The 15852-nt window shown below is 35.4% G+C and overlaps 1 protein-coding gene across 3 annotated transcripts in view; it reads left to right on the top strand.

The window, feature by feature from the left end:
• LOC116150515 (metabotropic glycine receptor-like) overlaps nucleotides 1-15852 on the top strand; it is an 87865-nt gene that overhangs the window by 66962 nt on the left and 5051 nt on the right. Inside the window, exon 3 of one of the 3 annotated variants that reach the window (XM_064489647.1) lies at nucleotides 14003-15221. The exons of the other annotated variants lie outside the window; for them this stretch is intronic. Within the exon in view, the coding sequence (XP_064345717.1) occupies nucleotides 14003-14074 (72 nt within the window). The 3' untranslated portion in view covers nucleotides 14075-15221. Of the gene's footprint in view, nucleotides 1-14002; nucleotides 15222-15852 lie in introns of those variants that run through there. 3 annotated transcript variants of the gene reach the window in all.

Raw genomic sequence — 15852 nt, 5'->3', positions numbered from 1 at the left:
AATCTGCTTGGATATCTTTCTCCCATTTGTATCTAGTTTATCTGTTTAGTTCATTCTTTCCTTCAGTAGTCTGCTGCAACAGCATCTCCTTAGAGAAGCTTCTGACTTCAGGCTAGATTTGTCTTTTTCTGTTATTTGCTGTCATGCCAAATCTTTCTTTATAGTTTTCTAATAATTTTAAATTATATATTTATTTACGTGATAATTTTACTTGTGTCTGTTTCTTTCATTAAACTGTAAGCTCCATGTGTCTGTTCTGCTCCTAATTTTATCTTTAATTCTCAGCACAATGCTTAGCTTAACAGTGACTTAAACATTGAAGGAATGAAAGAAATGATATTATAGGAAGACATCTTATTTACATACAGCCCCATTTTCAGAGAGTTGTCTGTTTTAAGCGGTGTACCTTGAAGTGATGGTAAGCGTACTCTGGTTCATCCACCCTGATCACACATTTGTTAGGTGGCAGGTGAAGGTAGGGCTTTATAGTGTGGCTGCAGAAACCAAGGACTCTTGAATGCTCTCTCTACAAAGTTCTATTCCAAAAAATAGGTAAGTGACAGATATGATATTACACTATCAAAGTAAGTTTCACTGTGACCAAAAATGCCCAGTAGTGCCCCCAATTGTTTTTTGGGGATAATGAATGCCTCCTAGGTCATCTCAAACCAGCTCACATACTTCTAGTCATCAAAGAACTTGGAGGGTAGCTGTCTGAAATCCAGATGAACAGTGATGAATGAAGGCATCAGATACTCAGAGGGCAGAGAAACATTTCTGAACTACAGAATAATGTAGCCTCTTAGTCCAGTCGTAATGTAATTTAGTGGTATTGAGAAACAGTTAAAATTATTTAGGCTTGAGTTTTCCAAATTCTTGCAAAACTTCTGAAGTGTTATATTTAGTAATGTGTTGTTTGCTTATTTGTTTTTTTGTTGTTGTTGTTGTTGTTCTCTTGTCACATTTTCTTAACCAGGAAAATTTTTGATTTGGTGCTTATTCTGATAATACAGATGGCATAATGTCTCACTGCTCTGACAGATGATTTATTTTGTTATTTCTCCTATTTTCTATTTCCTCTCTTTTGCTTTCCTTTCCTCCTTTGCTCTCCTCTCTCTAGCCCTTTTTTCTTTAAGCTATCTCAAGACCCCATCTCTTATTTATGTGCTCTCATGGTCAAGTCAATTTATAAATGTAGACAGAAATATGTACAAATGTCAGCTTTATATTTTGAGTGGAAATTACCTTACTAGAATGTTTATAAAAATGGATTACTTCTCTCAGGAGATTCATTCATCAAGACAGAAGTTGGTCCTCCTGTAGAAAATGGAATGGAAATAGAAGCAGTCAGAATACACTAGGATAAACACAGTGATCAGGGATTAGATGGGGAGGGGAAGCCTTATTTGGAGGGAAAATGCTGACTGCTTGTGAGGCAAAGAAATAGAACAGCAAATGTTCCTTCAAATTACAACACAAGAGGAAGGTTATCTGGGGATGTACTAGACTTAAAATTTTATCTGGGACTGCCTTGAACCAAGGCTGAGCTCCTAGAATTATAGGTATATCCATGCAGATGTCAACATCATAATTTCATGGGATTCTAGAACCTAAGCGCTGAAGGACTCTGTAAGACAAGAAGGGCATGTCTTATCCAAAGTCACACAACATGTCATAGCTGGGACTAGGACTCAGATATTCTGATTCCAAGGTTATTTTTAAACTTCACTGCTTATAAGCACTGTATTGTTTTCCAGTTCCTGGAGATGCACCCCGCTTTATCACTTGTGTTCTTCCCTATCCTCTCTAGTTTGCTTTGTGGGATGTGCTCATCAGGCACTGTTTCAGTCACACTTCCAGTTCTGGCACCCTTATTATCACTAGCAATACCACTTAACCTAGAGGGGAATGACTTAGTAGATTATGCAGTCTACCTAGATTCTTCTCACTTGCACACAGAGGGAAGCAGTTTATTTGACAGAGAGAAGCAGTTTATTTTATCTGCGGTTGAAAAATCTGTCCTGAGAATATTCAAGGACTTTCTTAAGGGAATTAATATCTTAACTCTTTTGTACCAACATAAAGATTTCCATCATGTGTAGAAAATAGCACTCCCTTTACTGTAAGCATATTTTGGGGGTAAAAAGATGAGTTAATTCCTACCTACTATGACTAAAGTACTTCAGGAAGTCTAGCCAGGCAGGCCTATTATGGACTGTAGCTAATTAAAGAGAAGTGCTTCCCAGTTCACTTCTTCTGTACCTTCTTTATGCACTGAAGAAGATGGTTTTTACTCAACACGATGTTTCTCCAGTATATGTGGTTTAGAAAAAGAGGCAAGTTGGTAGTGCACCACTTCCTCTGTGATGGACCTTTTACATTTGGGATGCTTTTGTCTCCACTTAGCCCATTTATTATTCTGCCTTTGAAGTCAACGTTTTTTATTAAAGTTACTTATAAAACACAGATGTCTATGATTGTTTTGATTGTATTGTGAACTCTTCCTAAACTGTGTTTTTCTTTAGTAGATATTTAGTTTCCTCATGTCTTCAGAAAACATATACATGCACACAATTCATGTGGTCAAACCACATCCTATATAACATGTGGATGATAAAATAGGCTTGCTTCTAAAATGAGCTATTTATTACTATTTGAAGAAATAGTAATGATATAAAGGGAGCATAGAAGAGCTTTATTGAGGAGATAATTTTATGTGAAGATTAACTTATATGCATCTCCAATAGATAGCACATTAGTTAACAGCATAGGAATTGTGTCTGATGTGTAAAACAGCTTACCCCTCAGCGTTCACTACATACAGACCAGCATAAGGAAACTGGTGACAGCTGAAAAGCAAATTATCAAACTCCAAGTTAGATAAGTATGTGTTTCTGAGGTCAGAAAGTGACCCACTCTTTTAATATATCTAAAAGCCCATTGATGCAGGTGTTTTAAAAAACTTAATTTTGCTTCATGCTACCAAACCATCAAAGCCATATAACTATTTAGATGGACACTGAAGAGATATTAAAAAATGGACAAAAGACCTGAATAGTCATTTTTCCGAAGAAGACATACAGATGGCCAACAGGCACATGAAAAGATGCTCAACATCAGAGAAATGCAAATCAAAACCACAAATGAAGTATCACCTTACACCTGTCAGTGAGGGAAGATTCTTGTGGACAGGTCCCTCTGACTTTCACATGAGACCACTATGGAATCAAACTATAAAAGAAAGACAACAGGAAAATCTCCAAACAACTCCAAATAACACACTTCTAAATAATCCATGGGTGAAAGAGAAAGCCTTGAAGAAAAAAAAATTTGAAGGATTATAAAGATATATGTATATATATATGTATTCTTTATGTACATGGATATATGTAAATAAATTATAATAAATAAACTTTACACTCATAACTTTGACAACTTAGAAGAAATCAGCCAATTTCTTGAAAATCACAAACTACTAAAACTCAGTCAAGATGAAACAGATAATCTGAATAGTTCTATAACTATTACAGAAATTTAATTTATAATTTAAAAGATCTCCCAAAAGAAATATCCAGGTCCAGATGCTTTCACTGGAGAATTTTACCAAACATTCACAGACTGTTTTACACAATTACTTCCAGAAAATAGATGAAAACAAATACTTCCCAACTTACTTTATGAGGTCATTATTACTGATACCAAAACCAGGCAAAGGCAGCACAAAAAAGAAAACTGCAGGCCACTATCTCTCATGAACTTAGATGTAAAAAAATTCTCAATTAAATTTTAACAATCAAATCCAAAAGTGAGCAAAAGAATAATATATTATGACTAAGTGGGATTTATTACAGGTGCAAAGGCTGATTCAATATTCAAAAATTAATGTAATCCATCATATCAACAACTAAAAAAGAAAAGCCTTCTTATTACATGATCATATTAACACCCATTCATGATTTAAAAAAAAAAAAAAAAAAACCTCTCAGGGCATTAGGAAGAAAGGGGACTTTCCTCAACTTCATAAAGAGCATCTACAAAAAAAACTTACAGCTATCATAATACTTACTGGCAAAAGACCAAACCCTTGAATGTTTTCCCTCTAAAATTGGGGAAAAGGCAAGGGTGTCCACTATTACCACTCTTCCTCAACATAGGACATAGTTCTAGCCATTCCAATAAGGCACGAAAAAGAAATAAAGAGCATAGATTGGAAAAGGAAAAGAACGCTCTATTTGATGATTGTCTGAAAGAATGAATCTACAAGGAAAAACTAGTACTAGTACTAATAAGTGCATTGAGTACGGTCCTAGAATACAAGATTAACATATAGAACCAGCTGAAGCTCTTTCTGTACACTGGCAATAAGTGGGAGCCAAAATAAAAATGCAATACCATTTACAAATGCTTTGAAAAAAAGAAATACCTAGGTAAAAAAAATTAACAAAACATGTAGAGATTATATATGATGAAAATTATAAAATGCTAATAAAAGAAATCAAAGAAAAAGATACTTGAAGCAACATGCTGTGTTCATGGATTAGAAAACTCAACAGAGTGAAGATGTTAATTCTCTAACTTCATCTATAGGTTTAACATAATTCCTATTAAAATCTCAGCAAGTTTTTATAGATACTGACAAGCTCATTCTAAAATTTACATGCAAAGAAAAAGACCCTAAGGATAGCCAGAAATTTGTGGAAAATCATAAAGTGGGAAGAATCACCCTTTCCAATATTAAAGCTTACTATATAACTGCAGTAATCAAGAAAGTACAGTTCTGGCAGAGGAATAGTTACAAAGATCAATGGTACAGAACACAAAACTCAGAAAAGGAGCAACATGAATGGGCTCAACTGATTTCTGACAAGGGTGAAAAAGCAATTCAATGAAGGAAAGATAACTTTTTAAGTAAATGGATGGAGCAATTAGACATCCAGAAGCAAAAAAATGAACTTTGACCTAAAGTCTCTTATCTTCTACAAAAAAAGCTCTCAAAATGGATTACAGATTTAAATGGAAAATGTACAGCTATAAAACTTCAAGAAAAAAAGAAAGAAAATCTTTAGGACCTAGGACTAAGCGGTGTTCTTTGACTTGACACCAAAAAAAACAAAAAACAACAAAATCTCCTAACAACTTATAAGATTTAAAAAAATGAATAAATTAGACTTCATCAAAATTAATTTTTTTTCTCTGCAAAAAGACCCTGTTAAAAGGATAAAAACACAAGTTACAGGCTTGGAGAATATATATTTAAGTCATATATCCAACAAAGGCCAATCTAAAATATGTAAAGAACTTTGAAAATTCAACACTAAAAAGCCAAACAATCAAATTAGAACATGGGCAAAAGACATGAACAGACATTTCACTGAAGAGGATACACAGATGCAAATAAACATGCTTTTCTATTAAGGAAATTCAAATAAAAACTACAATGAAATATCATTATCCACCTATCAGAATGGCTAAAATGAAAAACTGATAACACCAAAAGCTGACTGAAGTTGAGTGAAATGGATCACTCATACATTGCTGCTGTTTGGCAGTTCCTTTCAAAACTAAAAATGAGCTTCCCATGCCATCCAGAAATTACATGCTTGAGCTTCATCCCAGATTTATTTTCAAATACAAACTTTTATATGAATGTAAGGAACATATACATATAACTTATGTTTATATATGTGTGTGTATATATATATTCCTTATATTCTTTATATATAAATGTGTGTGTGTGTATATATATATAGCATATATATGACAGGATAGAAGATATATATATATATATATCATACATATATATGATATGATAGAATAAAAAAGCCAATCTTAAAAGGATATACACTGCAGGATTCCATTCATGTAACATTCATGAAATAACGTAATTATATATATGTAGAATAGATTAGTGGTTACCAAAGGTTAGGAATAAAGGAGAAAGGGACTGGTGTAAGCTATAAAGAGATAACAGGAGGGGAGTCTTGTGGTGATGGTACTCTCTCTGACTGTTGAAATAGTAATACAAGGCTATGCATGGAGCTATACCCACACATTATAAGTTGTGAAATTCAAATAAGCTCTATGGATTGTAACTATGTCAATTTTTCAGTATGGTACTGTACTATAGTTTTGCAAGATTTTAACATCAGGGGAGGCTAGAGGAAGGATACATGGGGCATCCCTGTATATTCCTTTGCAACCTCCTGTGAATCTATAACTATTTCAAAATTTTAAAATTTAAAAAGAAATCACCACAACTATGCAAAAGGAAAGGCTTGGCCAGGTATCAAAGGTTGGTAAAAAAGAATAACATCTTTAAATGAATGCAAAACTTAGGAGAGTATATATCATTTTCCTATGTTTCCCCTCTGCATTAGTTTCTTAGAGCTGATGTAACAAAGTACCACAAACTAGGTGGCCTAAAACAGCAGAAATACACTCTTCACACAGTTCTGGAGTACTATAATGAGTTACAGATATCATCAAAGAACTCTAACTTGTGGAATGAACACACTCTTGGCCTTCAGGACCTTATACTTTCCTAGGGTTCTACTCCTTTCCCAATCATCCCTCTACCATCACTATCTCCTAAATGTAGTCATTTTCTTTAACTTTATGGTTTCTAATCAACTTAATTTTTCCTAACTATTCTATTAGAACATATATGCATATGTTCATGACCCACTACTGGATTGAAAATGTGTTTATAACACTTTAAAAATGTATTCCCATCACCTAGCAAAGCAACTTGAATAAATTGTTTTAAGTTACTGTACACTCTGTTGAATGTATCTTTAGATAAACAAGTTTTAAAGACGTACTGCCATTTGTCTAATTTTGTTTTGGTTACCTGTGCCTTGGTGTCATATCCCAGAAAGTACTGCCAAATCCAACTCATGAAGCTTTTCCCCTATGTTTTCTCCTAGATGTTTTATAGTTTTCAGTCTTAAATTTGGTACTTTGATCAATTTTGTGTTAACTTTTGTACATGACAGAAGGTAAGGATATAACTTTATTCCTTTGCATGTGGGTATCCAGTTTTCTCAGCTTCGTTCGTTAAGGGTACAGTCCTTTCCCGCACTGAATAGTCTTGGCACTCTTGTCTAAAATAATTTTGCCGTATATCTGAGGGTTTATTTCTGGTCTCTCTATTCTATTCCATTCATCTATATGTCTGTCTTTATGCCAGTACCACATTATTTGGTTACCATAACGTTGTAATAAGTTTTGAAATAAGATTTTCCCTAATTATTCTGTCTACAGTAACCTTACCAGCCCAACATTCTCACCAGTTGACCTACTCCTTGCAACAGGAACTTCCTGCTTGCTGATTGTAGCTCACTCACCTGGGCACCATCCTCCTGTCACTTCCCTCACAACCGTCCAGGGCTCCTTCCCTTGCTCCAATGAGGAGATCACAGCCGGCTTAGAAATAGAAAGTCCTAGTTATAAGGAAAGAAATGGAAATGAGGTGGAAGTGAAAGTACCCAAATACTGTGACTCAGAATTGATGAAAAAAATATATAGATGGTACTTGATAAGGTCTAGAGAAGAAAGAAAGGTCAAATTCTCATGTTCAGATAAACTCAGGATCATAAAAAACAAAGCAAACAAATAGGGGGTATATATAATATAGAATATTATATATTATAATTAAATATTTAATTTTAATTATATAAGCTCTCTCTTTATTTTTCTTTGAGGAGAAAAAGGCGTTTCTCAAAATACTCTCAGATATTTTCCCATGTTAAATGCAAAGTTCTTAGGATGTAACTTCTAAATGCAAATTGTTTAAAAGAGAGTACATTTGCTGTAGTAAATGGAATAGTGTTCATTTCAGCTGTAAATAGTAGATGACACTTTTTTATTACGTCTTATTGTTCTTATTAGCTCTACTGCACTTTGTAGGTATTGCATTTTTTACAAATTGACAGCTTGTGTCAAGCAAGTCTATTAGTGCCATTTTCTAACATTTGCTCACTTTCTGTCTCTACATCACATTTTGGTAATTCTCACAATATTTCAAACTTTTTCTTTATTAAATATTTTATGATGATCTATGATCAATGATCTTCAATGTTACTAATGCAGAAAGATTACAACTCACTTTTTAGCAAGTATTTTTTAATAAAATATGTACATTTTTTGCATATGTTATTGTACACTTAATAGACTACAGTATAGTGTAAACATAACTTTTATATGCACTGGGAAACCAAAAAACTTGTCTACTTTATTGCGGTGGTCTGGAAACAAACCCATGTCTCAGAGGTATGCTTGTACCTCACTTGTGGGTTTTTTGTTTTTTTCTTTAAGAAATAATGAGTAAAAGTCTCTATAGAAGACAAGGAACAGGATTCTATTTTTTGATCCATGAAGGCTACATGTAAAGCAGATGAAATTTCTTAATCCACTCCATTACTATGTTAATTGAGAAGGCTAAAAAGCTTCACACCAGGACCTGTGTGTTTAGTTTTATCTATGCTAGTGCAACCTGCATGTTTAGTACAGTGCAAGTGAAACAAAAGACAAAGCCTGGTTTCTTTGACCACGTTAAGCTTTAATGGTACAGGATTCCAATACTGCTCCTTAATCATCAAGGAAGAAAGTCAGTTATAAGAAAGGATAAGAGAAAAGTGTGAGGATGGAGACAATGAAGGTGCACCTCCATCTAGCTGTGCTCATTTCTACACAAAGAGAAAATTCATCTAGTTGTTTGAAAGGTAGACCTAAAATTCATAGTGGAGAAAGCAGAAATTCCAAGAAACAGATTCTGAGTTATTAGAGGCAGATAACTTTACCCAGTGAAACCAAGTTCCTATAGTTCTCCAACATCACATCTTTTATAAAGTCTTCTGCGCAGGGTTCAGACAATCCCTTTCCTCCTGAGGAACATCTATAGCCACATCTTTGAATACCACCATCTCCTAAAATGACAAATTACAGTACTACTTTTGAAATTATAAGAAACATTTTTTCAAAAGAAAGAAGTGAGAGGTAGAGGGAAAGAGAGATGATTGCTATGTACAGAGTGGAGAATATAGGACATAACTATGTATAATAACCTTCTATGGTGACATATGATAACAAGAAAAGATTTCAATTATCAGTATCAGGAATTAAAACGGGTGCATTTATATAGATCTGACAGGCATTAAAATGAAAATAAGGGAGTATTATAAATAACTTTATGCCAATAAATTTGACATCTAAGTTGAAATAAACTAATTCCCTGAAAGGTACAAATTAATAGATAAGGGTCTTTGAGGGGCTTTATTTTTTTTTTCTTTAATCAGTTTAGTAACTTGTACTAATAATAAATAAAGGAAATTAAGAAATTAAAGTCTCCCTATGAAGAAAACTCTAAACTCACATGGTGATCTAGTTTTCTACTGCTGCAGCACAAATCACCATAAGTGTAGTAGCTTAAAACAAAACATTTTTTTATCTGTTGGTTAGGAGTCCAACAGGAGTTTTACTAGACTAAATCAAGGTGTCGGCAGTGCTGTGTGCCTTTCTGGCAGCTCTAGAGAAGAGTCCATTTCCTTGCTTTTTCTGGCTTCTAGCGGCTACTTAACATTCCTTGGCTCGTGGCCCTGTTCCTCCATCTCCAAAGCTAGAAATGTTGCATTTCTCTAACAGAAGTATGCATATACCATACTCACATCCTCTTTTGACTGACTCTTCAGATAACCCAAAATAATCTCCCCATCGCAAAAGCATTAATTTAATCACATCTACAGTCTCTCGCCATGTAAGGTAACATATTCACAGGTTCTAGGATTAGCATATAAATAGCTCTGGGGGGAGCTGTCATTATTTTGCCTGCCACAGATGTTTTTTCTGGCAAATTCTATCAGACAATTAAGGAATAATACTAATTCTATTAAAAAAAAAAAAAAAAACCTCTTCCAGAAAACAAAGGACAATGCATGTTCTGATTTATTTTATAAATTAAGGTGGAATAGATATTTTCACATAAAGAAAGCTAAGAGGAATCTGTCATCAGAAGACACAAAGTATAGAAAATGTTAAGGGCAGATCTTCAGGCTAAAAAGAAATTCAGATCTCAAGAAGAGAGAGCAATTGAAAATTGTATACATGTGAATAAATAAAATGTATTTGCAAAGAATCAAATGAAGGATTTTTTTCAAGATTTTCAACTTCCTTTGTTTCTATGGATTTTCCACTTTTCATTTTGTATATTTGTCCCTTTTCATTGATCACTAATATTCAAAGATTAGTGATCTATCTTGATTTATCTTATTAAATTTTTTTCCTGTTTTCTAACACAATTTTTATCTTTGTAAATTCCTTCCAGATTTCCCTCTACTTACTTTTAACTTACATATTTTTATTATTTTTCAGAAGCATTTAAAGTTATGACTTTTCCCTTAGAGTCCTGCTTTAACTAAATCCCATGGGTTCCAATATGTAGTGCTATCACATTATTAGAAATCCTTTACTTTTAGATTATATTTCTTCTTTGATCCAGGAGTTATTAAGACAAATTTTATAAACTGCTGTAAGAATAGCTTTATTATTTTTCTGATTTTGTAATTAAATTCTAGTTGTAATTCACTGTGTTCAGGGAATATTGCTTATCATTTGTACTTTTTGGACTTTACTGTGGCCTAATATGTCATTTTTATCTGAATGGTTCATAAACACTTGAAAGGAATGCATATTCACCATTATTAGGATTTAACATGTATCAGTAAGGTAGGTTTGATGGAGTATGTAATTTTGTACTTCAATATCCTTACTAAATTTTGTCCACTTGACCTGACATTGACTAAGAGGGTTAATTTATGTCCCCTACTGCTGCCAAGTGTCTATTCTTCTATATGCTCTTCTGTTTGTTTTAGGAAAGTTGCTGCTATAATATTTGATATATGTGCAATTCATAACCATTGTATCTTCATTTTGCTATTTACACCTTAGAATTATGTAGTGTCTATTCTTCTTTGCCATGTTTAATAGTGTGATGTGGCCTGAATTTTAGTGTGTTTTCTTTTAGTTTCAATTTGCCTGGTATACTTTGTCCATTCTTTTATTAAACTTTCTGAATTGCTTAAATGTCTGAAGCAGAGAGTTGAGTTTTAATTCGTGACTCAATCTGAAAGCCTTTTTTTTTTTTAGTAGGTGAGTTAAAGCTCAAATACAGTTATTGATAAGACATATATTTGCTCTTTGGTCTTAGTTTTACCATACAATTAAGTCGCTCATTTTATATATATATAGTCATCCCTTGATAACCATGGGGAATTGGTTCCAGGACCTCTGCAGATATCAAAATCTGCAGATGTGCGAGGTCCTCATATAAAATGGCACAGTATTTATGTATAACCTATACACATCCTCCCATATACTTTAAATCATCTCTAGATTACTTATAATACTTTATATAATGTAAATGACATGTAAATAGTTGCCAGCATGTACCAAATTCAAGTTTTTTGCTTTTTGGGACTTTCTGAAATTTTTTTTTCCTGAATACTTTCAATCCACAGTTGGTTGAATCCATAGATGTGAAATCCACAGATATGGAGAGCTGACTGCATATACATATACATACACATACACACACACACACATACACACACACACAGAGAGAGACATGTGTGTATATATATATTTATTTGTGTCTTAAATCTTAAGCCTTGTACTATATAAGTCATTAATTTTCTGTCTCTTTCATTACAAATTCCACAAGGAATGATTTGTATGTCTGATTTTTTCCCCCACTAATTTATTCCTAGTTATCTAGAAAAGTGCCTATCACATAGTAGGTGCTTAATCAATATTTGTTAAATCACTTCATCAAACCAATTATTTCCCTCAAAAGAATACCGTTTCTGTTCTCTCTTTGTTCTGGCAGAAGACTGAGCATACAGGAAATGAGTAAGGATTTATTGAATGAGAATATGAACACTGGTTAGAGAGGAGATGAACAAAAAAGGAAGACCCTGAATTTCTGGCAGCATTACTTACTCACCCACTGGCAAGTTACTGTATGACATTCAGTTAGGTAATAATATCAGGATAAAGAATGCAGATATTCATGTGACCTATAGAAAAAAAAAGGCTCTTTCAATGAGGAACAAGAAAACACCAACTTACATGGGCCATAGCTTTTTTAGAATTCAACATATTTATTAGTCCTCTTCTTGGTTCCACTTTAGAAGAAACTCATAGTCCAAAGAAGGTGTTGCTGAATAAGGGGATTTAAAAAAAAAACAAGAGATGAATGAGATGATCTTGCCTCTGAGCTTCCATTTGCAATGTACTAATTTTAATTTAGAATGGTATTTTCCCCACTTCATGTCTCCTACTCTAGACCCCATACATACATACATAAAAGATTGAAGAGAAATTGGGCAAATCTCAAACTTACTTAAAACAAGGAAGGAATTCAGCTATACCAGTATGGATTTCTTGAATCTATACTGGATTTAGCAGGAAGGATTTAGAGAGGCAGGCCAGCGTCCCAACGCTGTGATAAAATGGACCCAACTGGCCTGCTCAGACCTACCATGACTAGATTCTCACTGAATTAAGAGGAAAAAGAAAAGGAAATGGACATTATGAAAAGATCAAGGAAATAGAAAATGACTCAAAAGACCTAATGCATGTGTAATAGGAATTTCAAAAATAGAGACAAAAACAACACCAATAAAAAAGAAGAAATAAATAGAACAAAAATTTCCAAGGCAAAATAAATACTTGAGTCTTTAGTTTGAAGTACTGGTGAAAATTAAAGAATCACATTCCAGAAAACCTTCTGAAATTTATCCTTAAGTACAGAAAAAAGACCTAAATACCTTTTAATAAGAAATTACAAAACAATGTGTATTGTAGTCTAATCTTTGGGAAAAAAAGACTAATGTACATAAGCATATGCGTACATAAGGAGGCTGAAAGCATTTGCAATAAAATGTTCTGAGTAGTTGAAGAATTATAGATAACTTTTACTTTAAATGAAGCAATATAACAAAGAAATTTTTAAGGTTAATATGAACAATCAGGTAAAAAAGCAGCACCTAGTCATCTTAAGACAGTTTTTGGATGTGCAAGAGTGTCATTCTTTCCAACTATATTTTAAGTGTTTTTCTAAAAGGGAATGGCAGAAGTAGTGAAGTAGAGAAAAATTATGAGATACTAGGCTTTTCATGAAGCTCAACCTTGTGTGACCTTGAATGTGATACGGAGTTGACGCTGTCTATGGCCATGAAGACTATGCTCCTATGATTCTTGGTGATGTGTGTTAACTCTTCAGATAATTGTTGGGGATGAGGCCTAAGTAGGAATAATGGTAGTTTTTTGGGTTTGGGGGGGTTGTTTACTATATATGTCGCTTTGTCTGAGGTGGTGTGATGATGATAAACACGAGGTGGATTATGTGATTTTGGCTTTATGATGTATGTATGAATACAGGTGGCTACTAGAATCTCCCTAACTGTCTGGGTATAAAGCTTTGGTAAATGTGATTTTCTTTTATCTAAGTGAATGGGGCTTACAGAAATAGCCACCCACAATCATGGTCACAATCACATACAAACTCCATTTACACATATGGCCATGCACACAATTACACTGTCACAAAAGCACAAATCCAGTTGCTGTCACAACAAACAGCCAAATACACTTAGTCTGGAGACGAAATTCCGTCACGCACTCAACAACCTAATCTACTCTCCCTCTCCTGCACTCAGAGGCCTAACACTCCAGACACTCCACTTGCCTGGCCTTGGGGCTACACAATTCCTTACATTCAGCATCCTCAGGAGGAGCTCTGGTCCATATCCTGATTGCAACTCCAGGAGAGGCCGCACGTTGAGCTTTGCCAACTCAACCGGTCGTGGGAAGCCCTCAGCTGCCTCTGCGGCCGACCATTCAAACGACGCTCCCACCAGAAGTAGCTTCAGCCAGTTGCGTCCCCCAGGCAACGCAGTCCGAGAGGAAAGAGTCCGGGAGGCTAACGAGGTGTGTTTTCCTCCAGGTTTCAGGCTGCACCTCCGTTATTTCACTTGGGCCTGGAGTGACGCCACAACTGCCCAGTTTGCGTGGCTGACACCTGGTTTGGGGATATAAATTCGGGACCTCAGGTTTCTCTGAGGACGGATTTCAGGCCCAACACGGTGGCTGTCCCCACCCTCTCCACGTGGACACTCGTGGGAGTCCGGCTTCAGAGAACTGCGGTTGTCTGACGCGGAGTGATCCGGCCTGTTCTGTGCGGCTGTGATGCGAGATGTGTATTGAGTCCGTACGTGTCCGAGGGTGCGTCTAAAGATCGAGAGAGGATTACATGACACCGACTGTGCAGGTGTCCTGCATGAGGAAATTGGTACGTGAAATGGTTTTGAGACCGTTTGACTTAGTGGATGGGCCGCCTACTGTTGTAGGTTCAGGAGGTGAGCTGCCACGCGCAGTGACTATGATGGTACTAATGTGTGAGTGGTTTGAGACCATGTAATTGATTACACAGGCTTGCGCGCGACGGGGCTACGCCGTCAGTGACCTTGTAACATTTGGTGGAAGGCTGTTTGTGCTGGGTCTACCTCTGACCACCCGGAGGCTTTGGCTGTGGCGAGTGTCTGCAGGTGAATTCCACGGGAGAATGGAGGAAGTTGGTCTGTCGGGACTAAGAGGGACCCAGGTGGATGAATCACAGATCCCTGGGGCAGGTCACGTTGGTTCTAAGCCTTACGTGTGGGGGTTGGGGGAGAGAGGTGTGAGGTGACTCTGTGTGTCTAGGTGTGTGTGAGAGGCTGGAATTAACTGAGAGGGATGGAAACTAGTACAGATTATCTGCCAGAAGGGACACATCTATGGTAAAGATTTTCAACCTTTCTGAGAGGCCAGAAACCCCATCTCTTAAGTGTGAAGAAATGTAGTATCTGTGAGTACATGTAGTTGTGCTTCTGTTTCTGATCCATGTATGTGAAATGGTTTGCACTTGGGAGAAGGTATTGAGTGAAATATATGAAGTATGTGAAGGTGGTTAGCCACAGTACCCAAGTCTCTGGATGAATTGTATGACAGTGAAAGGGCTGGTGATTATAACTCTGTGACTTTGAGCTTGTTTGAACTGAGTATGACTGAGTAAGAGGTCATGTGAGAGTTTTGGTAAATGTGTTTGTGTGTTTTAGAATGCGATACATCAAAGTTAAAATCTGGAAGATAGTGTATGTGGCTATGATCTGAATTTACTAAGAATATGAGAGACTGCAATATTAGGAGTGTGTCAGATTGAGTATGAGATGATGATACCTACTTTAAACCTCACTTTACTTACCTCTAAAAAGATAATGGTTAAGCTTCCTGAAGCATCAGTTTTACTTGAACATTAAATTTCCAAGGGAAATTTTTTAAAATCTAATAATACTTAAAACTTGATTTTAAAAATATGAAACAATTTATTGTGATGAAGAACACAAAATGACCATGAAAGATTTTTTTTTTTTAATCTCTGTTATATGGTAACTGGGAGTTTGGTTGATATTCTTTGGTGGAAGTGAATAGATGCAAAGTCTACTAAATTCCTAACTTGATCTGTATAAGTAGAAGAGTCCTAGGTCAAGTGAACAAAAGCCTAACTTCAGTAATAAAAACAGAGTCATGGCCCCTCAATCAATTCCCAGACTTGACCCACTGTACAGACCTAGAACCCCTTGAATGAGAGATCCTGGTACACTGCAAACAATTGATATTGTTAATTATCCCCATAAGCCTTCCCAAAGGAATCTACAGCCTTTATCAGGATGACTATAAGTTGAGGAAACGGAAATAGCCTTTCAGGGATTACTGGACACTGACTCTGAACTGACACTAATTTCAGGAGACTCAAAA

The sequence above is a fragment of the Camelus dromedarius genome, chromosome 9, assembly GCF_036321535.1.
Source record: "Camelus dromedarius isolate mCamDro1 chromosome 9, mCamDro1.pat, whole genome shotgun sequence".
NCBI lineage: Eukaryota > Metazoa > Chordata > Mammalia > Artiodactyla > Camelidae > Camelus > Camelus dromedarius.
The sequence above is the reverse complement of the archived record's forward strand: the minus strand, read 5'-3'. Positions and strand labels throughout refer to the sequence as shown.